Here is a 25,462-nt window from a genome sequence, read left to right as displayed (position 1 = left end):
GGCGAAGGAGGATAAGTCCATGGATACAAAATTATAATTTGAAAAGGTTTCATGCTATTTTTATCGTAATTTTGAATTCATTGTTCGTGCCTTTTTAAAAAGTGGCATCTATGTTTTAAGTGTTTAAATGTTCCCAATTATTGTTAATCATTCTTATTGATTAACCAAAAGATTTAGAGAGAAGGTTGTGACTGTGATTCTGATTGGTCAAAGTCTTGTTTTGGGTGTTTGTAATTGGTTAATTTACTGTGCTTCTGATTGGTTGAGTGACTTGTTCGTTCCCTCTTCACCTGATTGGGTGACAGCCTCCGATTCTCATTCTGATGGGATAAATCGCGGTGATTATGATTGGGTGGCTCTGCCACATTGCAGTGAAGGTAGTACGGATTGGCTGTTCGTTATTACGCGCCTACTTCAATGTCGGAGCGGCTTGCTGTTGGTGGAAGATGGCGGACCGGCTCACTCAGCTGCAGGATGCGGTGAACTCGGTGAGTAGTGTGAGCGGCTGGAGCTTGCAGCGCCAAAACCCCATCGCCTGTGGCGGGGAGGAGCCGAGACCCAAGGGCTGAAAAACTGAAGCTGCATTTCTGAAGCGCCTTTCCCACCCTCCGCTCGTCCTAAAATGATTCACAGCCAATTAAATCGCTTCGAAGGGTTGTAATCCAGGAAACCCGGCAGCCAGTTTGCACACGGCATGATCCCACAAACAGCAATGTGGTGATATCGCGGATAGTTTTGGTGATGTTGATTTAGGGATGATTATTGGCCCCAGACACAGGGGCGAATACCCCTGACTGCCTCACCTTGGACATGTAGCATTCACTCAGTACTGCAAGTGGAGTGTCAGTCTAATTTTAAAAAAAAAAATTTTTTTAAGAGTACCCAATTACTACTTTCCAATTAAAGGGCAATTTAGTGCAGCCAATCTACCTAACCTGCACATCTTTGGGTTGTGGGGTGTCAGTCTAATTTTAGTGCTCCAGCATCAGGGCTGTGACTTGAACCTACTATCCTCTGACTCAAAGGTTCTCCTAACTAAGCCATGGTTGAAACAATCTGGAAAATATTTACCAAAATAGTTTGCATTTATATAGCGCCTAATGTAGAAAAAAAAATCTCCAAAGGTGCTTCACTGGCGCAATTGTCAATGATAATTGCACGCTGAGCCCCCCTAAGAAGATACTAGAACATGATTTAAAGCTTAGTCAATGTGGTGGATTTTGAGGCTGAAAGAAGGTGAAAAGTCTGAGGCAATTCCAGAGCTATGGATCCAAGTATAGTTTCATCTCTTCTATCTAACTCGGACTAATAGTGTGTCTTATTGTTCAACTGAATTCTTTGCACTCCCATGTACTCTGTTCGTTTGTTAAATTTTTTTCTTTTCTACTGAAACAGCGCATCAAAGCTGAGTTATGAAATTTCTAAGATGGTCAGAGGCTTGGAGTCAATCTAGTGGTTATTCTGTCAAACTTGTAAATCAATTCATAATTAGTATTGTTGGTACCGGGCTTTGATTAGAATTAATTCAAGACAGGACATTCACATCCTTAAGCTTGTTCCTTAATTCATTTAGGTCACAATCAAACAAAATTAAAATACTATGGATACTAATAATTGAAAATGAAAACAAAATACTGGCAATACTTAGCAGGTGAGGCAGCATCTGGGGAGTGGGAAAAACAGAAGATTTTTAAGTTGGTGATTTTTTTTTTGTCAGAACTCTAAACTTTTAGGGATATAACGGATTGCAATCGACTTCAGAGGCAGTGAACAAGGGAAAAAATGTCTAGGATAGGCTGAAAGGATTGATTAAGTGACAGATGAGATAATGGTATAAAGCACAAGTGGGTGGCAGTGTGATGAGTGAAGAAACATGGCTGATCTATATCTTAACTCCATTCATCTACTTCGGTTCCATTACTGTAAATAATCTTGCCTAAAAAAGTAAATAATTGTTTGAATTAAAATATTTTCTGTCTAGTTAGCAGATCAGTTCTGTAATGCCATCGGTGTCTTGCAGCAGTGTGCTCCTCCTGCATCATTTACAAACATCCAAACTGCCATAAACAAAGACCAGCCATCTAATCCAACTGAAGGTAAGAGCTATTGTGTATGAATATCCAGATCCTGCTTTATTTCAAAAACAAGTTATTGCAATTGACACTGTAATTCATGTGGCCTAATGAAATCCTGTTTCATGCTTCAATCACTGACGTAAATTGGTCACCTCCTGCGTGACCTGGTGTGAAATTTCTTGATTACACTCTTGGCAAAGTACCTTGGTATTAATGAGTATTTTAAATTATATTATTAAAATGGGTATTACAGACAGGAAGGGGGTTTAATTTAAACATCTCTGATTAGTTCTCTCACCAACTGTCTGTAAATAGAAAGGTGTTTTGATTCTGATTGATTCTTTTATAAGCAGTGGCATATTTCCCAACCCCTCAGCTTTCGTATGATCGTATTTCTGTTAATAACTCCACATCGAGCTTGAGTGATGTAAACTCAGAAGGTGAGTTTATTTACATGCATTCAAATGCGAGAGAAAAGTCGCAACATAGCCTTATTTTCGTTCATACAATAAAAGAGGGGATGGAGAAAGATGCAGAGCAATGAATTCTTGTTTTTACTTGAGTTCAAAATCAAAGTCCAACGGTGTATTCCTTCACAGCATTCGGTAGATTGAAGACTGATGCTGGATAATTTTTCAAGTAGAGGCAGCACAGTAGTACAGTGGTTAGTACTGTTACTTCACAGCGCCAGCCAGGGACCTGGGTTTGATTTGCGGCTTGGGTCACTGTCTGTGTGTAGTCTGCACTTTCTCCCCATGTCAGTGTGGGTTTCCTCTGGGTGCTCAGGTTGGGGGATGGGGTGCATGGAAGGCATTCAAACCTGGAAAAAGCCTTTGTTCTGTGCTGCTGCTTGGTAGGTGGAAGATGGCAGACTGCCTTGCAGTCCAGCAAGACAGTATAATTGTGTTCTCAGCTGGGATCATGATGTTGCATGACTTCCACCTTGACAAAGAGTGTATATTTCTTTGACTGGGTTCCTGGGGTTGCTAATGTTCCAACCATTAAGAATTTGAAAGGACAAGACGAATTCTTGAGACGGTGTGTGGAGCTACTAAAGAGGGAGGTGCTGACCCAGATGCTACAGGCAATTGAGGGGCTCAAGGAGGCACAAAGGACCCAGGAGACAGAGCTCCGCGTGGTGGAGCAGAAGGTGACGGATAATGAGGACGAGATCCTGGGCCTGGCGGTCAAAACACAGACGCACGAGGCGCTCCACAAAAAGTGCATTGAAAGGATTGAGGCCCTAGAAAACAGCGCGAAGGAAGAACCTTTGGATACTGGGTCTCCCTGAGGGAGTGGAAGGAGCGGATTGCGGGGCTTATGTAAGCACGATGCTAAGCTCGTTGATGGGAGCTGAGGCCCCTGCAGGCCCCTTAGAGGTGGAGGGGGCACATCGGATCCCGGCGAGAAGACCAAAAGCGGGAGAACCACCTAGGGCGACAATCGTGTGATTTCACCGCCTTAAAGATAAAGAAGAGGTCCTGAGATGGGCTAAAAAAGTACGGAGTAGCAGATGGGAGAATGCAGTGGTACGGGTGGACCAGGATTGGAGTGCGGAGGTGGCGAGAAGGAGGGCGAGTTTTAACCGAGCCAAGGAGGTGTTACACAAAAAGGTGAAGTTCGGGATGCTGCAGCCGGCAAGACTATGGGTCACGTACCAGGAGAGACATCACTATTTCGAAACGGCGGAAGAAGCATGGACCTTTATTAAAGAGGAGAAATTGGATCGGAACTGAGGGACTGATACTGTAGGGAATGTTATTGTCGATGTAAATAGAGAAGTAAATTGGGAAGGGGGGAGACACTAAGAAATGTGGGCGCCGGTGAGGGGGGAAAGAAGGGACATAGGCGGAGAATGAGGAGTGGGAGGGGAAAGGGAGCTGCGCCACAAGAGGCGGGTCAGATAAAGGGATGTTCCCGCGCCAGAAAGATAATGGCGGGAAGACAGGCGCAAGGGAGTTCCCCACACGGGGGGGGGGGGTCAAGGAGGGAGCAGGAGTAGCTGGGGTCAGTTGAAGTCAGCTGACTTGCGGAAGTAATATGGGGGGAGCAATCACGCTAGAAGGGGATCTAGTGGGGGGGGGGGGATAACTGGGTTGCTGCTGCGGAAATCAAGAGGAAATGGCTAAAGAGTGGGTGGACGGGGATGGAATGCGACGCCTGGGGAGCGAGTGGGAGCACGGAGGCGGGACACGGGACTGGCCGAGAGAAGGTGATGGCTAGTCGACACGGGAAGGGGGCAGGTAGCCCCCTAGTGAGGCTGATCACTTGGAACATGAGAGGCCTGAATGGACAGATTAAAAGGGCCCGAGTGCTCGTGCACTTGAAAGGACTAAGGGCAGACGTGGCTATGCTCCAGGAGACGCACCTGAAGGTGGCGGACCAAGTTAGGTTAAGGAAAGGATGGGTGGGACAGGTGTTCCACTCAGGGCTAGATGCAAAGAATAGAGGGGTGGCCATATTGGTGGGGAAACGGGTAGCATTTGAAGCAAGGAGCATTGTAGCAGATAGCGGAGGTAGATATGTAATGGTGAGTGGCAGGCTGGAGGGAATGGAGGTCGTGCTGGTTAACGTATATGCCCCGAATTGGGAAGATGCGGGATTTATGAGACGGATGTTGGGTCGTATACCGGACCTGGAGGTAGGAAACTTGATATTGGGAGGGGACTTCAACACCGTGCTGGACCCAGGGTTAGATAGATCCAGATCGAAGACCGGAAGAAGGCCGGCAGCGGCCAAGGTGCTCAAGGGGTTTATGGACCAAATGGGGGGAGTGGATCCATGGCGATTTCTTAGACCGAGGGCCAGGGAGTTCTCCTCCTTCTCCCATGTCCATAAAGTGTACTCCCGGATAGATTTTTTTTTTTTTTTTTTTGTTCTGGGAAGGTCGTTGATCTCAAGGGTGGAAGAAGCTGAGTATTCAGCCATAGCGGTTTCGGACCATTCCCCACACTGGGTAGACCTGGAACTAGGAGAGGAAAGGGAGCAGCGAGCACTCTGGCGATTTAGATGTGGGATTGATGGCGGATGAGGGAGTGTGTGGAAGAGTGCGGGGATGTATTGAGGTACCTGGAGGTCAATGACGACGGCGAGGTCCCTGTGGGAGTGGTCTGGGAAGCACTAAAAGCGGTGGTCAGAGGAGAGCTGATCTCCATTAGGGCCCACAAAGGGAAAACAGAGGCCAAGGAAAGGGAAAGATTACTGGGGGAGATTTTAAGGGTGGACAGGGAATTTGCAGAGACCCCGGAGGAGGGACTGTACAGGGAGAGAAGACGACTCCAGACTGAGTTCGACCTTTTGACCACCAGAAGGGTGGAGGTGCTGTGGAGGCAGGCACAGGGGAGGAGGTATGAATATGGGGAAAAGGCTAGTCGCCTGCTGGCCCATCAGCTGCGAAAGAGGACAGCGGCGAGGGAGATAGGGGGAATTAGAGACTAAAAGGGAGCTACGGTGCGGAGAGCAGGGAAGATAAACGAGGTGTTCAAGACCTTTTATGAAGGACTGTATAGGTCCCAACCCCCGGAGGGAGAGGAGGGGATGCGGCAGTTCCTGGATCAATTGAGGTTCCCGAGGGTGGAGGAGCAGGAGGTGGAAGGCCTGGGGGCACCGATTTGGGGTGGACGAGGTTGTTAAGGGGCTGGGGAATATGCAAGCAGGGAAGGCTCCGGGACCAGACTGGTTCCCGGTGGAATTTTATAGAAAATACGTGGACTTATTGGCCCCGCTGTTGGTGAGGACGTTTAATGAGGCCAGGGAAGGAAGGACTTTACCCCTGACAATGTCGGAGGCGACGATATCGCTAATTCTGAAACTGGATAAAGATCCGTTGCAGTGCGGGTCCTATAGACCTATTTCATTATTGAATGTGGATGCCAAATTGCTGGCAAAGGTACTGGCATCGAGGATAGAGGACTGTGTCCCGGGGGTGGTGCACGAAGACCAGACAGGGTTCGTAAAGGGGAGACAACTGAATGTCAACGTGCGACGACTATTAGGGGTGATAATGATGCCCCCAGTGGAGGGGGAGGCAGAGATAGTGGCGGCAATGGATGCAGAGAAGGCATTTGATAGGGTGGAGTGGGAGTACTTATGGGAGGTGTTAAGGAGGTTTGGGTTCGGGAACGGGTTTATTAGCTGGGTCAAACTCCTTTATGGGGCCCCAACGGCAAGTGTGGTCACGGGTCGGCAAAGATCGGAGTATTTCCGACTATATAGGGGAACAAGACAGGGATGCCCGCTATCTCCATTAGTTGTTCGCGTTGGCAATTGAACCTCTGGCCATGGCGTTGAGAGACTCCAGGAAATGGAGAGGGGTGATTAGAGGGGGAGAAGAACACCGAGTGTCGCTATACGCAGATGACCTACTGTTGTATGTGACGGACCCAGTGGGGGGGATGACAGAGGTCATGCAGATTTTGAGGGAGTTCGGAGATTTCTCGGGATATAGGCTTAACATGGGGAAGAGTGAACTATTCGTGATACACCCTGGGGACCAGAGTAGAGAGATAGAAGGCCTGCCTCTAAGGAAAGTGGAAAGAAACTTCCGATACCTGGGGATTCAGATCGCTAGGAGCTGGGGAACCCTACACAGACTTAATCTGACACGATTGGTAGAACAAATGGAGGAAGACTTCAAGAGGTGGGACATGCAGCCTCTGTCGTTGGCGGGCTGAGTGCAGGCAATTAAGATGATGGTCCTCCCGAGGTTCTTATTTGTATTTCAATGTCTCCCTATACTAATCACTAAGACCTTTTTTAAAAAAAAATAGACAGGAGCATCACGAGCTTCGTGTGGACAGGGAAAGTCCCAAGGGTAAGAAGGGGGTTCCTACAACGTAGCCGAGACAGAGGAGGATTGGCGCTACCGAATTTGGGCGACTACTACTGGGCCGCCAATGTGGCGATGATTCGTAAATGGATGATGGAGGGAGAGGGAGCGGCGTGGAAAAGACTGGAGAGAAAGTCCTGTAAAGGGACGAGCCTAGAGGCGCTGGTGACGGCGCCGCTACCGCTCTCAACAAAAAAGTTTACCACGAACCCAGTGGTGGCGGCAACATTGAATATTAGGGGACAATGGAGGCGACCGAGAGGTGCGCGGGGAGCCCTGGTGGGGTCCCCAATCAGGAACAACCACAGGTTTGCCCCAGGAAGGATGGATGGAGGATTTCAGAGCTGGCACCAGTGGGGAATTAGGAGGGTGGGAGATTTATTTATAGATGGGACGTTTGCGAGCTTGGGAGCATTGGAGGAAAAGTATAAGTTGCCCCGGGGAAACTTCCTTAGATATATGCCCGTGAGGGCGTTCACAAGACAACAGGTGAGGGAATTTCCGCTGCTCCCGGCACAGGGGATCCAGAACAGAGTGCTTTCGGGGATGTGGGTCGGGGAGGGCAAGGTGTCAGAGATATACCGAGAGATGAGGGAAGAGGGGGAGGAGCTGGTGGGCGAGTTAAAAGGAAAGTGGGAAGAAGAGCTAGGGGAGGAGATAGAGGAGGGTATGTGGGCTGATGCCCTAAGCAGGGTAAATTCCTCTTCCTCGTGCGCCAGGCTTAGCCTGATTCAATTCAAGGTGCTACATAGAGCGCACATAACAGGAGCGAGGTTGAGCAGGTTCTTCGGAGTGGAGGACAAGTGTGGGAGGTGCAGCAGAAGCCCGGCAAACCACGCACATGTTTTGGTCGTGCCCGGCACTGGAGGGGTATTGGAAGGGAGTGATTTCGAAGGTGATGAATGTCCGGGTCAAACCAGGCTGGGGGCTAGCTTTATTTGGAGTTGCGGATGAGCCGGGAGTGCAGGAGGCGAAAGAGGCCGACGTTGTGGCCTTTGCGTGCCTAGTAGTCCGGCGTAGGATTTTACTCATGTGGAAGGAAGCGAAACCCCCCGGACTGGAGGCCTGGATAAACGATATGGCGGGGTTCATAAAACTGGAGCAGATGAAGTTTGCGCTGAGAGGATCGGCTCAACGGTTCACCAGGCGGTGGCAGCCATTCCTCGACTACCTAGGGGAACGTTAGAGGGAAGACAGATGACCAGCAGCAGCAACCCGGGGGGGGGGGGGGTGGAAGGTTTTAGTTTATGTTAAATGATTAGTTTACCATGTTGATTAGCCATTTGTTCACTGTTAAATTTTCTTTTTTGTTATGTTTGATGTGTAAGGGGGAAAAAATTGTGATCGAAAAATTTTCAATAAAATATATTTAAAAAGAATTTGAAAGGAGGTTTCAGGGTCCTTTTGTCCTAGGAGACTCCAGTGGCCAGGCCTGGTTGTGTAATGTAGATGACCTCTCTCTAATTTCTTTTTAATGTGGTCTCTGCAGTCCACATTGTCATTAATGTCTCTTCAAGGGCGGCACGATGGCGCATTGATTATCACTGCTGCTTCACGGTGCTGAGGTCCCAGGTTTGATCCCAGATTCACTCCGGGTCACTGTCCATGTGGAGTTTGCACATTCTCCCAGTGTTTGCGTGGGTTTCGCCCCCACAACCCAAAGATGTGCAGGGTAGGTGGGTTGGCCACGCTAAATTGCCCCTTAATTGGAAAAAATTAATTGGGTACTCTAAATTTATTTATTTTTAAAATTAATGCCTCTTCAAGGGTAATGAGCTGTCAGCTTCTCTGATAACTGCCAGAAAGTTAATTTTGTTCACGGCTGCAGGCAGACATGCTTCAGCCTTTTTAAAGTATTTGTTCAGTTTTTAAAATTTTAGAAATCCTAAGTACGTGGAGCACTATACATCGGCCCCCAAAATGACATTTTAATTCAATTTGGTGCAGTTTCTTTGAATTGTTTATAGTTACGGTAACCTTCCGGGTCTATTACTTTAATTTAATTTGTTATTTGTTCATTTGACCATTTGTTAAAGGGAGATTGTGGAGACAGTGAGTTGGTAGGTAGGAAGCAGGCATGCACTCTGTGAATAACCCATTATCAGACAAAGCATTAGTGTCCAGTTTCATAATGCACCAACTAGCTTGGATTCAAGTTAACACTTGGGATGTTTTACTACATTAAGGGTGCTATGTAATTGCAGGGTGTTTCTGAAGCGCTCTGTCACCAGAGCTGTCTTCCCTTGACCCTGCCCTCCAATTAAAACTTATCTTTTCAAGCTTTTGCTAACCTACCCAAACTCTACTCTTTGATGTTCCATGTCCTCTGTAGCACCTGAGATGCTCATTACTTTAAAGCTACAAGTTGTCTCTTGCTGAATAGCTACTTTATTAAAAAAAATATATATATATATATTTTGAGATGTGGGCATCGCTGGCTAGGCCAGCATTTATTCCCATCCCTAATTGCTTTTGAGAAGATAGTGATCAGCTATTGATTTGAACTACTGCAGTCCATGTGGTGCAGGTGCACCCACAATGCTGTTAGAGAGGGAGTTCAAGGATTGTAACCCAGTGGCAGTGAAGGAATGGTGATATATTTCTAAGTCAGGGTGGTGAGTGGCTTGAGGGAAATTTGCAGGTGGTGGTGTTCTTGGCTGTCTGCTGTCCTTGTTCTTCTAGATGGTAACAATTGTGGGTTTGGGGGATGTGTATCATTTAAGTAAGATGTTACCTCTAGGCCCATCTGCCTACGTCTGGTATAGAAGTTTGCAGATAAGTTCCATAATAGGCGTGCACAGATTTATGGTACTTGGTCACCTTTTTAAAAAAAAAAAAAAATACAGTGAGTTGCTATGACCTGGAACGTACTGCCGAAAGGGTGCTGATTACAAAAATTGTTCGGTGAATTGGATATTCTGAATTCTCCCATATAATAACTTTGACAAAGAGTCATTGGACTCGAAACATTAGCTCTTCTCTCTCCCTACAGATGCTGCCAGACCTGCGGAGATTTTCCAGCATTTTCTGTTTTGTTTCTGAATTCTCCCTCAGTGTACCTGAACAGGTGCCGGAATGTGGCGACCAGGGGCTTTTCACAGTAACTTCATTGCAGTGTTAATGGAAGCCTACTTGTGACAAAGATTATTATTATTATTATTATTATTATTAATAATAAAATTGAAGGGAAAACAATTAAAGGGTTATGGGCAAGGTACAGGGTGGTTAAACAAATTGGATAATTCTATCAAAGAATCAACACCGACATGAAAGGCTGAATGACCTCTTTCTGTGCTGGAAGATTCTATGTTATGGGCTGCTACATTTACTCCATATGTAATCTATTGATTGTAAAGTCCTTTAGAAGGACATGATGCAACATCTTGTATGTTAACATTTTGCCTCCTTTTCTCCCCCCCCCCCTCCCTTTTTGTACCAGTTGTAGTTTTAAAATCCTTTCTCCTTGTGTTCTCACCGGGCCCAGTGTTTTTCCCCACAGAGTATGCACAGCTTTTTGCTGCATTGATTGCACGGACTGCAAAAGACATTGACGTGTTGGTTGATTCACTGCCGAGTGAAGAATCAACAGCAGCACTGCAGGTAAGAGTGAATGGTCTCCTGTAAAATTCTGTCATTGAGAGCTGCAATAATGGTGGAGCAGGGATAGTGTTTGTGGGGACAAGGGATTTGCACACACCCATCTAGAATTCTTGGTTCTGAAGTAGGCAATTCTTTTGCAAAGTTCAAAGATGTGCAGGTTAGATAGGGTTATGCGATAGGGCAGGGGAGTGGGCTTGGTAGTGTGTTCTTTGCGGTTCGGTGCAGACTTGATGGGCTGAGGGGCCTCCTTCTGCACTGTAGAGATTCTGTGGATTCATGGGTCAGAAACACATCAACGATTCCAGTTGAGTCATTTCTGCTGTTTATGCTTAACAGGAGCCTTTTCCCATCCTTTTCATCTGATTCTATTCACAAATCCTTATATTCCTTTCTCCCTTGTGCTTATCTAGCTTCCCCTTAAACATATGTAAGATATTTGGCCCAATTATTCTCTGTGATAGTGAGTTCGACATTCTTGCCAAATTCTGGCTAAAGAAGTTTCTCCGGAGCTCCCTATTGGATTTAACAGTCCGTATCTTGTATTTGTGACCCCAAGTTGTTTTTTCTTTTTTTTTTTTTCCTTCTCAAAGTCACATTTTATGTGACTGTTGGTAAACTATCCCTCATCATCCTTGCTGATCTATGGGGAACTTTTGACACAGTTGACCGCACCATCCTCCTCCAGTACTTGTCCCCTGTTCTCCAGCTCAGTGGAATTGCACTCGACTGCATCAATTCTTATCTACTAAATGATAGCCAGAGAGTGGCCTGCGATGGTTTCCCTGCATTGTGCATTGTTACCACTGGAGTCTCCAATGATCTTGCCTTGGTGTCTTTTATTGCGCACCTGATCCCCCACCCATGGCATAATTTGACCTTTGACCACACAACATCAAATTCTGTGCGCATACTGACTGCCCTCAGCTCTAATTCATATATCTGATTTGTCTTGGGTGCAGAGGTATTTCCTACAACTAAATGTTGGGAAGACTGAAGCCATTGTCAGTAGTCGCTGCCACAAGCTCTACGCCTTGTCACTATTTCCATTCATCTTCCTGGTAATTGTCTGAAACTGAGCAAGTCCAGCTTTAGTTCCAAGATGGGTTTCTGATCACATATCATCTCCATTGCCAAGGTTGCCAACTTCACCTCCGTCATATCATTCAACTCTGACCCTGTCTCAACTCAGCTGCTGAAGCTCCCATTTATGCCTTTGTTACCTCTTGACTATTCCAATGCTTTCATGGTCAATCTGCAATATTGCACACTAGGTGCACGAGTTTATCTAAATGTCTTGCACACATATTGCGACTTGCTCCAAGTCCCATTCACCTATCACTCCTGTTCTCGCTGACCTACATTGACTCCTGATTAAGCAATACCTCAAATTTAAATTTTCATCCTTGTTCTCAAATCCCTCTCTGGTCTCGCACACCCCTACCTCTAACCTCGTCTAGTCCCAGAGTTTTTGAAAAATGTGTTTCTCCAATTCTGACCACTAGAGCAACACCGATGCATATTGTTGCTGATATGTCCTGAACGTCATGAAAATCATTATATGAACGGTGAAGACTTAATCCTTTCCTTATTTCCCTCGGTGGAATTTTTTTTTTAGAGGTACCTTCCTTGAGTGATGGCGCAGTTCTGAACAGCAAGTTCCTACCCTGCCCATCCTTGGGTTGTGGGGGTGAGACCCACGCAGACACTGCGAGAATGTGCAAACTCCACACGGACAGTGGCCCGGTGACATGATCAAACACGGGTCCTCTGCACCATGAGGCAGTAGTGCTAACCACTGTGCCAGATAAAGGGCCTGATGACCAGTTGGGAATCCTTTCAACACTTCCTCATTATTCCCCAACGGGAAAAGTGTGTGAAGATACATTTACAAAAACGACCCATGATATTGCTGTATCTTTGAAACATGTGGCTTGTGCCTGTGGTAGACATGAAGCAGCAATCGAGCTATTCTTGTGGTTGGAGGCAGTTGTAACTGGGTCACTGGTACCTCCCTGATGGTGACCGCTTTCAGACTGGTTTCGACGTTGACTCGGAGGATTGCCTCATCAGCAAAGAATATGGACAGCATACAATTTGTGTTTAGTGCAATAATGTAAAGATAGTTTAATCTTTGCTGAATATTTTATGTGGCAAAACCGGAGATTCCATACAAAGAAAATTACAGCACAGGAACAGGCCCTTTGGCCCTCCCAGCCTGCGCCGATCCAGATCCTTTATCTAAACCTGTCTTCTATTTTCCAAGGATCTACTTCCCTCTGTTCCCCGCCCGTTCATATATCTGTCTAGATGCATCTTAAATTATGCTATTGTGCCGCCTCTACCACCTCCGCTGGCAAAGCATTCGAGGCACCCACCACCCTCTGCGTAAAAAAACTTTCCACGCACATCTCCCTTAAACTTTCCCCCTCTCACCTTGAAATCGTGACCCCTTGTAATTGACACCCCCACTCTTGGAAAAAGCTTGTTGCTATCCACCCTGTCCATACCTCTCATAATTTTGTAGACCTCTCAGGTCCCCCCTCAACCTCCGTCTTTCCAACGAAAACAATCCTAATCTACTCAACCTTTCTTCATAGCTAGCACCCTCCATACCAGGCAACATCCTGGTGAACCTCCTCCTCTGCACCCTCTCTAAAGCATCCACATCCTTCTGGTAATGTGGCGACCAGAATTGCACGCAGTATTCCAAATGTGGCCTAACAAGTCCTATACAACTAACATGACCTGCCGACTCTTGTACTCCAACCCCGTCCGATGAAGGCAAGCATGCTATATGCCTTCTTGACCACTCTATCGACCTGCGTTGCCACCTTCAGGGTACAATGGACCTGAACTCCCAGATCTCTCTGTACATCAATTTTCCCCAGGACTCTTCCATTGACCGTATAGTCCGCTCTTGAATTAGATCTTCCAAAATGCATCACCTCTCATTTGCCTGGATTGAACTCCATCTGCCATTTCTCTGCCCAACTCTCCAATCTATCTATATTTTGCTGTATTCTCTGACAGTCTCTCTCTCTCTCCTTTTCCCCCCCCCCTCGCTATCTGCAACTCCACCAATCTTAGTATCATCTGCAACCTTGCTAATCAGACCACCTATACCTTCGTCCAGATCATTTATGTATATCACAAACACCAGTGGTCCGAGCACGGATCCCTGTGGAACACCACTAGTCACCTTTCTCCATTTTGAGACCCTCCCTTCCACCACTACTCTCTGTCTCCTGTTGCCCAGCCAGTTCTTTATCCATCTAGCTAGTACACCCTGAACCCCATACGACTTCACTTTTTCCATCAACCTGCCATGGGAAACTTTATCAAACGCCTTACTGAAGTCCATGTATATGACATCTACAGCCCTTCCCTCATCAATTAACTTAGTCACTTCCTCAAAGAATTCTATTAGGTTTGTAAGACTTAAAACCATGCTGCCTATCACTGATCAGGCTATTTTCTTCCAAATGTGAATAGATCCTATCCCTCAGTATCTTCTCCAACAGTTTGCCACCACTGACGTCAAGCTCAGTATAATTCCCGAGATTATCCCTGCTACCCTTTTTAAACAAAGGGACAACATTAGCAATTCTCCAGTCCTCTGGGACCTCACCCGTGCTCAAGGATGCTGCAAAGATATCTGTTAAGGCCCCAGCTATTTCTTCCCTCCGTAACCTGGGATAGATCCCATCCGGACCTGCGGACTTGTCCACCTTAATGCCTTTTAGAATACCCAAAACTTCCGCCTTCCTTATGCCGACTTGACCTAGAGTATTTAAACATCCATCCGTAGCCTCAACATCCGTCATGTCCCTCTCCTTGGCAATGTGATTTTTATTTTGTGTTTAATTTTGGGGCACTTTTGCTGTCAAAGTGCCAGATAGTAACAGGTTAATTATAATAAAGGACAAAAATGCAGTGGTTTGGAGGATAGGTGGGTAGAAAGTGTCAAGTATAAGACCACCCACACAAGCTTCCTTTAGTCATGGCTGTTAAAAAGCAGTTGGAAAAGTGCATCCTGTTTCGTAACCATTCAATGCTGCGGTTCAGATCTGCAATGCAATGTTTGGTCGCAGTGAAAAACAATTAACACATCTGTTTTTTTTTCTCGTGCGCGTTTCATTTGTTCCGCCCCATCCCTCATTTGTTCATTGACATAGAACCACAAAAACGTTATGATGCCGAAAGCAGCCATTCAGCCCATTGTGTTTGCGCCGGCCAAAAAAAGAGAATCAAGTAACTCCCCACTCATTTTAAACTAAATTTCCAGCACCTGGTCCGTGGCCTTGCAGGTTACAGTACTTCCGATGCAGATCCAGGTACCTATTAAATGAGTTGAACATTTCTGCCTCAACAACCAGCTTAAGCAGTGAAATCCAGACGCCCACCGCCCTCTTGAGTGAAAAGCTTTTTCTTCAAGTTTCCTCTTGTTCTTCTACCAATCGCCTTAAATCTGTGGCCCCTGGTAACTGACCCCTCAGCCAGCAGAAACATGCCTTTCCTGTCAACACTGTCTAGGCTCCTCAATTTGGTATACCACAATTAGTTCACTTTTTGTTCCTCTGCTCTAAGGAAAACAACCCTCCCCCTTCTACCAGTCACCTTAATTCTGTGCCCCCTGTAACTGACCCCTCAGCCAGCAGAAACAGGCCTTTCCTGTCTACTCCGTCTAGGCTCCTCAATTTTGAATACCTCAATTAGTTCACTTTGCCTCCTCTATTCTAAGGAAAACAACCCTAGCCTATCCACCACGTGGTGGTGTACTGGTATTGTCACTGGACTAGTAATGCAGAAACTCCGGGTAATACTCGAGTGGAATTAAAAGTCAAATGTTGATTGTCCCTTGGAGGAGAAGAAGATCTGATGTCCTCACCTGGCCTGCCTACATGTGACTCCAGTCCCACAGCGATGTGGTTGATTCTGAAATGGACTCAGTTCCTGGACAAATAGAGATGGGCAATGAATGCTGGTCCAGCCAGTGACATTCATATCCCATGAATGAATTAAAAGCTTTTCAAGCCCTGACAGTATTCTTGTGAATCTCCTCTACTCTCTCCAAAGCAATTATGTCCTTCCTGTAATATGGTGACCAGAACTGTACACAAAGCTCCAGCTCTGATGTAGCCAGTGTTTTATACAGATCCATCATTACATCCCTGCTTACCTCGCCCAATAAAGCAAAGCATTCCATGTACTTTCTTCACCGCCTTATCCACCTGTCCTGCAACATTCAAGAATTTTTGGACGTGGCCTCCAAGGTCTCTCTCTTTCTCAACCCCTCTCGATACCTTACCATTTATTGAGTATTCCCTTGCTTTGTTTGTCGTTCTCCAATGCATTACCTCACAGTTTTCCAGAGAGACCATTAATATTATTCTGGAGTCAATAGCTACCCTTTTCGCTATCGACTACACAGCCGAGGTATGTTATCTGAAAATTTCCCAATTATGCCACTAGAGTCTAAATCATTAGTATGTCCAACGGACAGCAAGGTCCCAACACTGACCCCTGTGGAACACCACAGGAAATTGCTTTCTATTCACAAAAAACTTCATCAACCACTTTTGTTTCCTGTCACTGAGCCAGTTTTGGATCCAACCTGCCACTTTTCCCTGTATCTCACTGAGATCTCACTTTTCTGACCAGTCTGCCATGTGAGACTTTGTCAAGTGCCTTACTGAAAGCCAAGACATCTTTGGGGTGCCCCTCCACATTCTTTTATTTTACATAGAGCACCATTAATTGTTTCTTTCTGTGCCTGGTCAGAATGGACATTTCTTTTTAAATTTAAAGTGCCCAATTTTTTTTTTCTGGGCAATTTAGCGTGGCCAATCCTCACCCCTGGGTTGGGGTGAGGCCCACGCAGACTTGGGGAGAATATGCAAACTCTACATGGACAGTGACCCGGGGCCGGGATCAAACCCGGGTCCTCGGTGCCGTGAGGCAGCAATGCTAACCACTGTGCCATCGTGCTGCCCAGAAGTGGGCATTGTTTTGTAGGTCTATGCCAGATCTGTGCAGAGTCTGCTGCTACAAGCTTTGTAAGCAGCCCATTTCTTCTCTGAGATTAGTTACTTGCTTGGGCTGAAGAAAGTGCCTAGCTTATGACCAGACCTGCTGGTGAATAATAACATGGTGACTGCCCAACCCTTTGATTCAAATTTAGCATATTTGAAAAGAGGAAAGTGTACAAGTTCTATTTTTTGATTTGCTAACTTGCATTCAGATTCAGTTAAATGAGAACGTTCAAAGTTAACTTGCTTCAACAGCAGTGAATGGCAACAAAAAAAACCAGACACTCAGAACAAGTGTTTGGCCACTGGCACACCTTACTGAGATGAGAAACGAGCAGATTAACATTTTTGAGTACAAATGTTTTTGAAACTTGCAACCTTGTTAACTGCTAAAAATGATTTTCTCAGTCTGGTGCTGGGTGTTACTAAAGGTTGCTGGGAGAAATGAGCAACTGAACCTGTGTGGTACATCTCAAATTATCTGCAGTTGATATTGTGATGATAAATCTGCAGTTGATATTGTGATGATAAATGACAGTGAGTCATGGAACCAGAATATAAAGTTGCAATACTCGAGGCCGTTTGGTTGGAGAACTGTATCCCAGGTTTGTTTCCACGAATAAGATTGATGCAATCACTTCATTTTCTCCAAGTTTTCTATTCTGAGAGGTTCTAGCTATCAGAAATGACATTGCAGACTGGGGATGTCTTCTATAGAAAAACAACAAAGTGGTGTGATCTGCTAGAGATCTTCAAAATATGAAAGAGGTTAACAGTGTAGAGTGGAGGAGATGTTTCCATTTGAGTGGGACACCAAAACATGACCATAAATATAAGTCACTAATAAATCCCAAGAGGGAATTCGGAAGAATCTTCACCCATAGAATGGTGTGTTCCCAACATTTTTCTATCTTTTTTTCTCCTCTTACTTTGATTTTGTTTTTGAATGGGCATCTCCCATTGAGCTGTCAAGTCACAGCATTTGCTTTTAAGTCTTTGCAGTTTATCCCTCTAAATGCCACTTGCTGTATGTGTATGGGCAGCAGTCTGAAACGTTTGCGAACCTTGCCAGATTTCAGTGTGAACTCCCTTCGCTAGTCTCGCTCTGCATTGGGCTGCTGCTGCTTTGTGCTCAATGCAGCACCAAGTGGCCAGCTCAGTGACAGCAGCAAACGTTTAAAGAAAAACTTTCCCTGCCCGCTACTAAAAGAAAGAATTTGCATTTATATAGCACCATTCTTTTTTTAAATTTTAGAGTACCCAATAATTTTTTTTCCAATTGGGGCAATTTAGCATGGCCAATCCATCTAACCTGCATATCTTTAGGTTGTGGGGGTGAAACCCACGCAGACACGAGGAGAATGTGCAAACTATACGGATGACCCAGGGCTGGGATTCGAACCCGGGTCCTCGGTGCTGTAGGCAGCAGTGCTAACCACTGTGCCACATACCGCCCTCTTATTGCACCATTTGTGACCTTGCAATGTGCAAAGTGCTTCCAGCCAATGATTAATTTTTGAAGTGTAGTCCCCGTTGTAATATAGGAAACACAGCAGCCAGCTTGTGCGCAACAAGATCCCACAACAGCAATGAGATAGCACCAGATAGCTGTTTGTGATGTTGGTTCATGGATAAATATTGGATCCAGGATTTTGTGAAGAACTCCTGCTCTTCAAGATGGTGCTGTGGAAACTTTAACGACCGCCTGGGAGAGCAGAAATAATTTGTGTCAGAATATTTTGTTGCAAAAATAAATGCTTGTGGTCATGGCTTTGTCGTACTGTGGTTGTCTAAATCTCTGTTTGACCTTCTCTCACTTCCTGGCCCCCTACTCATCCATTCAGTACTGCCACAAGCCTCACAACCAACCATATCTTTTCAGAAACAATCTGTTTTAACTTCTACCCGTATCCTGCTGTGGTGCTGCCATATCCTGTTACTGAGCTGACAGTTGGCAGCACGTGGGATCGACGGGCAACATTCTCACTGGACTCCGAAAGTCATGGTCCCACCCTTGAGATTTGTGTCTATAATCCAGGCTGATGCACTGGGTCAGTGCTCAGGGAGTGCAGCACGGCAGAGGAGCTACCTTTCAGATGAGATGTTAAACTAAGGCACCATCTGTCCTGGGTGGCCATAATAAACCCATAAGATATAAGAGCAGAATTAGACTTTTCAACCCACCTAGTGTGCTCTGCCATTCGATCATGGCTTGTCCCCATTCTCCAGGCTTCTCTCTATAATCCCTGATCCCATTATTAATCAGGAACACTAGATTTGAGCTTGAGGTGCTATTACCTACAGGGCTATAGACCAAGAGTTTGAAGGTGAAATTAGAATTGTTCTTTCTGAGAACATAAGACATTTTCGCTCCTGCTCCACCATTCGATATGATCATGGCTGATCTCGTTATGGCCTCGCTCCACCATCCTGCCCATTCTCCATAACCCTTCAATCCATTACTAATTTAAAAATCTGTCCAACTCCTCATTTGCTCACATCTGGGGTAGCGAATTCCATAGATTCATGACCCTTTGGGCGAAGTAGGTTTTCCTTATCTCTGTTTTAAATTTGCTGTCCTTATACTGAGACTCTGTCCTCGTGTTCTAGAATGTCCCTCGAGGAAGCATCCCCACCTCGTCAACTTTATACCTTTTATCATCTTGTATACCTCCAATTTGATCTCCCCACATTCTTCTAAACTCTGGCAAGTATAGGCCTAAACTGCTCAATCTCTCTTCATAAGACAAACCCCTCGCCTGGAATCAATCTAGTAAATCTCCTCTGAACTGCCTCCAATGCTACTACATCTTGCCTCCAATAAGGGGACCAAAACTATGCACAAGTACTCGAGGCACAGTCCCACCACTGCCTTGTACAGTTGCACCAATACTTCCTCACCTTTTACTCTATTCCGTTAGCTATAAATGGCAACATTCTATTTGCTTTCTTTATTACATGCATGCATGTTAGCTATCTGCAACTTGTGCACGAGGGCACCCAGATCCCTCTGCACCTGAGCACCCCAAAGTCTCCTCCCATAATAAGTGCCTTTCCATTTTTCTGACCAAAAATGGATGACCTCACAATTGCCTACTAAACTTCATCTGCCACATTTTGGCCCACTCGCCTAACCTATCTATATCCATTTGTAAGGTTCTTATTTCCTCATTGCAAAAATAAAATGCTTTGGCAGTGGCTTTGTTGTACTCTGGTTGTTTAGATCTCTGTTTGACCGTGGCTCACTTTCTGCCCCCTGTACTCATCCATTCAGAAGCCACACAACCAACCACATCTTGTATCTGGTGGGAAGAATTTTAAGAATGGAGGGGAGTTGGCAGACCACCTAGGTCTGCCAACTCCCTTGAGGGGGGGCATTCCTAAAGGGCCCTATTTCCACATCGGGCACACTGACTCCTAAGGTCTTCTCCCCACAGATGCCTCCTCTTCCTGTTTCCCGCAATCAACTCCTCCTGCCATGAGATCACAACACTTGCCTCGTCCTGGATGCTGGAAATTAGAATCTAGGGACTGCTTGTAATCCTTGACACTGGCGATGCTAGGACTTCAGAGCTTTATAGCTAATTGGTCAGCTCTGAGATGGGACCTCCGCCTGAGTGAGGGGTGGAAATCCCATCACCTTGGAGCATGACATGGCTGTGGCGCTGTTGTGATCAGCGGGGATGCATTTCCCACTGGTTCTTTGGATGGTGGGGCAGGAAACCCCGCAACCTGAAAAATCCTGCCCACAACGAAAGAAGGAAAAGAGAACATGAAATAACAGGAAGCATGGCGAGTAACTTCAGGTTTATAGTAATCACAGTTAAAGATGTGGTTGTGTTATGGAGAAAGGAGGGAAGGAAAATATGTTTGGGAGAAGACAAAGAGAACAAGTTCTGGGGTGCAGGGAGATCAATGGTGACACAGAAGGAGGGCACTGAGAATTGTAATGGCAGTATGAAAGATAAAACCCAGTTAGAAACAGCAGAGGGAGTTGTCCCAACTTTGTGTGCATTTTCTGCTGGTTTTCTACAGTCACCTCGCCTACACTAGCCCTGCTTTCAAAACCAATTTCAAATCATTCACAACTATATATGTGTATTTTCTTTTAAATTGTTACCGACTTGAGAGTTTTTATTTCCACCACCCCTAGTGGTTGTCTGAAATAGTAAGAGAGTGAAGTCCAAATTTTAACCAGTAATTGAGTCTGTTGATTTGTCTTGCTATTTCCTGACCAGACCACTGCATGGCACTACTTCCCTGCAAACTATTCATGCTCATAAGATGAGGACATCTTGACCAAGGGAATGAGAGGAAGTCAAATTGCTGCAGAACATATCAAGAGTGCAAATAGGAGGGAGATTTCAAGTTGCAAAGAACAGGTTTATAAGTAAATTAAAAGTTGCAAAATTTGAATTCCAGTTGCACGGAACAGCTTGCACCCGATGAGGAAAGGCTGAACGTGCTGGGGCTTTTTTTTTCAATAAAGAGAAGGCTGAGAGATGGCCTGTTGAAGGTCTTTAGAATTCTGGAAGGATTTGTAGAGTAGGCATCGGGAAAATCTTCCCACTTGTGGAGGTGACCAAAACAGGATAAGATGGTCATTAATAAATCCAATGGGGAATTCAGGAGAAACCTCTTGACCCAGAGAGTAGTAAAACTCTGGACCTTGTTACCGCAGGGAGTGGCTGCATTTTAAAGTGAAGAAATATTTGCGCCACGACAACGTGTTTGGTTGAATAGTATAAGCCAAAGTCTCACCTGCTTGTTCACTGGATGTTCAAAGATCCTGTGCCAGTAATTAAAGCGAAACCGTTTGCTCTCTAGCTTGGCTCTCATTGTTTACTCAAGAATCACATTTGCTCCTGGTGCCGGGGTGTGTAGTTTTGCAGTTTTGGAATGGCTCCTGTGATTATCAGTCACTGTGTCCCTGTAATAATTCATTGCAACATGTGCTTACTAATAATAATTATTATTTATTGTCACAAGTAGGCTTCAAATGAAGTTACTGTGATAAGCCCCTAATCGCCACATTCCGACGCCTGGTTCGGGGAGGCCGGTACAGGAATTGAACTTGCGCTGCTGCCTTGTTCTGCGTTAAGCAAGCTGTTTAGCCCACTGTGCTAAACCAGCCCCTGATAATTGCTTATTGTCACAAGTAGACTTAAATGAAATTACTGTGAAAAGCCTCTAGTCACCACTTTCCGGCGCCTGTTCGGGGAGGCCGGTACAGGAATTGAACCCATGCTGTTGGCCTTGTTCTGCATTACAAGCCAGCTGTTTAGCTCACTGTGCTAAACCCGCCCATAGGTTATATCTGACATTCCTCCCTGAATGCCTGCCAGCAAAAAAAGTAAATTAGCTGATTGTTCATCGCATTGCTGTTTATGGGACCTTGGTGTGAAAAGAATCACTGAATTGTACCTACATGCTAATTGTTGTTGCACTTCAAAAGTGCTCCGTGTATTTTCAGATCTGTTTCAAGGTACTACAAGTTCTTCAGGTCTAGCAGCATGTGGAGAAAGAAACAAAGTTTTGTGTTGAATATAATTCGTTCAGAACTGTTATGAAATGGAAATCGCTTATTGTCACCAGTAGGCTTCAAATGAAGTTACTGTGCAAAGCCCCTAGCTGCCACATTCCAGCGCCTGTTCGGCAAGGCTGGTATGGGAATTGAACCGTGCTGCTGGTCTGCCTTGGTCTGCTTTCAAAGCCAGCTCTTTAGCCCTGCACTAAACCAGCCCCAGGAGTATATTTGAAGAGTCATATTTGACTAAGTACTCCAATTTCCAGTATCTGCATATTTTGTTTTTATGATAAATTCTGTCTCATCAATGAGCTAGCCTTATAATTATCATTCAGACTGATTAATTTGGAGTCTAGCAATATCGCAAATATTTACTTATTTACCATGGAAACTGCAAATTATTTTCCTGTGAAATAGTTTAGATACGGCAATCTGTGGTGTTACATTTTCCTAACTGACACACCTCGCAGTACAACAGTCTGGGAGACCCAAATCAGTTTCACATCCTTCACGGTGCTCTTGTGTTTGAGGCAATTGAAATTGCCATCTAAATGTATTCCGCAGAAACATGGTGACTGTTTGTGCCTCTAATATAAAACCGTTTTATCATAGCTTGTAGACGAACCCTTTCCTTGTCCGTGAGTCGTGTTTTTAAAAAGTTTTAAATTCCTGTTTGCGCAGAGCGTCTACTCTCAGTAATTATCATTGCTAACCAATCAGGATAGGCCTGGAGTTTCCAGGAGTTAAAAAAATAATCTCCAGGTCGCTGTTGCAAGAAACCCAAGTGAAAGGCATTTTTAAAAGCTTTGATTTCAATTTTCATTGAAACCCTGGGTGGTATGGTGGCACAGTGGTTAGCACTGCTGCCTCACAGTGCCAGGGACCTGGGTTCAATTCTGACTTTGGGTGACTGTGGAGTTGCACTTTCTCCCCACGTCTGCGTGGGTTTTCTCTCATACTCCAAAGATATACAGGTTCGGTGGATTAGCCATTCTAAACTGCCTCCTAGTGTCCTGGGTGTGGTTACGTGGAGAGGGTGGGATATTTGGTCTTGGTGGGGTGCTCTTTCGGATGTTCGGAGCAGACTCGATGGGCCATCTCCTGCACTGAGGGATTCTATTCTATGAAATTTGAAATCCGAAATGAGTATTTTAAGATCATGGTATTGCTGGACTGGGAACTAATATAGGTCAGAGATCACAAGGGTTATGGCTGAATGGAACCTGTTCCGAGTTAGGATATGGGCAGTTTTGATATTCTGAAGTATAGAAAGTGCAAGATGGGAGGCTGACTACGAGAGCAAACTGTATAAGCAAATGCCATGGAAAGTTGGTTATGTTCGATATAAGCTGGTTATAGACCGAGAAACTAGGATCCATAAATCCAAAAACCAAATACTGCATTTAATAAATAAATAAACCCAGACCTTTAACAGGAGAAGTCTCTGATTTGAGTCAACAAGGCCTGAACCTTGCCAATTGCACCAGTCCCTTGGCGCAGGGATGTCTAGTTGTTTGTCTGCACATCGACACTTACATTTCTCACCTGCAAGCAGGATCCCAGATGGCGCCATGGGTAGAAACTTCAGGTACCCTGTGTTTATTATTCAGTGACACATCTTACTTTTCCAGCCATTTCATTTACTTTAGCTGGTCTAAGCTTTGGACATTATAAGGTAAGTAGTCTGAGTGCTACATGCCATATCCTAAAACCAAAATGATCTAAAATCCAGAATACGGTCAGCCCCTGAAGATTTTGGGACAGCGGTTGATTGTTAATGTTATATAAATTGCAAACTCTGCTGCCATAAATGAATTAAATATATAACTCCCTTTGTATAATATGAGCCAGGCAAGAGAGTGTGTACATCGAAATTTCACAACTTCCAGTGCTGCAGTATGTCAGCTATTAAGCAATTCACTTCTAGAGGATAATGTTTAAGAAGACTTACTGTAATAAATAAAGAAATTAAGAACTTGCATTATGTGTCACCTTTTGCAACCTCAGGACACCACCAATAAATAGCTTTTGAATTATAGTAACTGTTGTAATGTAGAAAATGCAGCAAACTGCTTGTACAAAATAAGGTCCAACAAATGGCAAAATGTTGGTTAAGGAATAGGTATTGGTACCAGAAGAACTCCCTACTCTTCACTTTTTCTCAGAGGATATATTTATCACCACCTAATCAGCCCAGGCAGGACCTTGGTTTAATGTCTCGTTCAAATGATGGCACCTGTAATAAAGCAGCATTCCCTCACTACTGCTTGACTTGCTATATTTCTGTCTGGTCATGTGCAGTGGTCTGGTTTTAAAATACTTGTGTAGGGTAAATGTATTGAGTGTACGTTCCCAGCACACTAGGAATAATCCTGTTGTGTCTCCCACCATCTAGGCTGCAAGCTTACGTCAACTGGAAGAGGAGAACCATGAGGCTGCAGCTCTGCTAGAAGAAGTTGTTTACCGGGGCGACATGCTGTTGGAGAAGATACAGAGCGCGTTAGCGGACATTGCCCAGTCACAGCTTGGGACAAGAAGCAATGGTCGCAGTCAGCAAGTCCCTGAATCATAACAGCAGGAGGCAGTGCACTGCTCAAAAACTGATGGTGTGATCTACACTTCTGTGAAATAATAACTGCAGCAATTATTTCATGGGATAGCAGGCAGGGGAAAAAGAGAAGGACTTTTTTTTTCCTTTTTAAATATATTTTTATTCAGTTTTTCCAATATTTCTCAACAGGTAACATCAAGAACAGCCACAAAGTGTCCCACACTCCTCTCCACCTCCCCCAATCCCGAACATCAAACAGTGACCATCTTTTAATGTACAAAATGAACGGTTGTCATCTCAGATAAAACCCCTCAATTATGCCCCCCACCCCGCCACACACACATACACAGTGTATTAAACTGTTTCAAGGTACAACAATTTCATTCGATTCCCCAGTCATTCTCCGCAATCGGCGCGATGCCCGCCGACTGGCGCCAAAAACGGCGCGAATCTGACTGGCATCGCCCCGCCCCAAAGGTGCGGAATCCTCTGCCCCTTGAGCGGCCGAGCCCTAACCTTGAGGGGCTAAGCCCGCACCGGACTGATTTGGGGGGGGTTTCTCTCCTCTCCCCCCCCCCCCCCCCCCCCTCTTCCCCCCCCCCCCCCCCCCCCTCTCCATCTCTCTCGGGGGGGGGGGGGGGGGTTCCATCTTTCTCCGTGGGGGTTGGGGGGGTCCTCCTTCTCCATCTCACTCGGTGGGGGGGGTTCCTCCCTCTCCATCACTCTCGGTGGGGGTTTCCCCACTCTCCATCTCTCTCGGTGGGGGTGGGGTTCCCCCCTCTCCATCTCTCTCGGTCTCTCCGTCTCTCTCTGGGAATGTGAGTGCAGCCTGTGGAGTAGACCTCAGTCCAT

General features: G+C 45.5%; 1 protein-coding gene across 1 annotated transcript; it reads left to right on the top strand.

The window, feature by feature from the left end:
* Positions 1-353: 353 nt before the first annotated feature.
* On the top strand, positions 354-25,187 carry med21 (mediator complex subunit 21). The gene is made up of 4 exons (XM_072484829.1): positions 354-488; positions 1,982-2,096; positions 10,403-10,503; positions 24,455-25,187. Exons 1-4 carry the CDS (start codon positions 447-449, stop codon positions 24,629-24,631), a joined length of 435 nt encoding a protein of 144 aa, XP_072340930.1. The 5' UTR covers positions 354-446; the 3' UTR covers positions 24,632-25,187.
* The last annotated feature ends 275 nt before the right edge of the window (positions 25,188-25,462 follow it).

Source organism: Scyliorhinus torazame, chromosome 19 (assembly GCF_047496885.1).
Source record: "Scyliorhinus torazame isolate Kashiwa2021f chromosome 19, sScyTor2.1, whole genome shotgun sequence".
Classification (NCBI taxonomy): domain Eukaryota; kingdom Metazoa; phylum Chordata; class Chondrichthyes; order Carcharhiniformes; family Scyliorhinidae; genus Scyliorhinus; species Scyliorhinus torazame.
This window is presented reverse-complemented; position numbering and strand designations above follow the sequence as displayed.

Bases quoted from the DNA above. Each gene is read 5' to 3' on its own strand.
- med21 (XM_072484829.1), top strand. From the start codon at position 447: ATGGCGGACCGGCTCACTCAGCTGCAGGATGCGGTGAACTCG. The intron at 489-1,981 runs GTGAGTAGTGTG...TTTTCTGTCTAG, and splicing joins TGCAGGATGCGGTGAACTCG to TTAGCAGATCAGTTCTGTAA. The intron at 2,097-10,402 runs GTAAGAGCTATT...TTTTCCCCACAG, and splicing joins GCCATCTAATCCAACTGAAG to AGTATGCACAGCTTTTTGCT.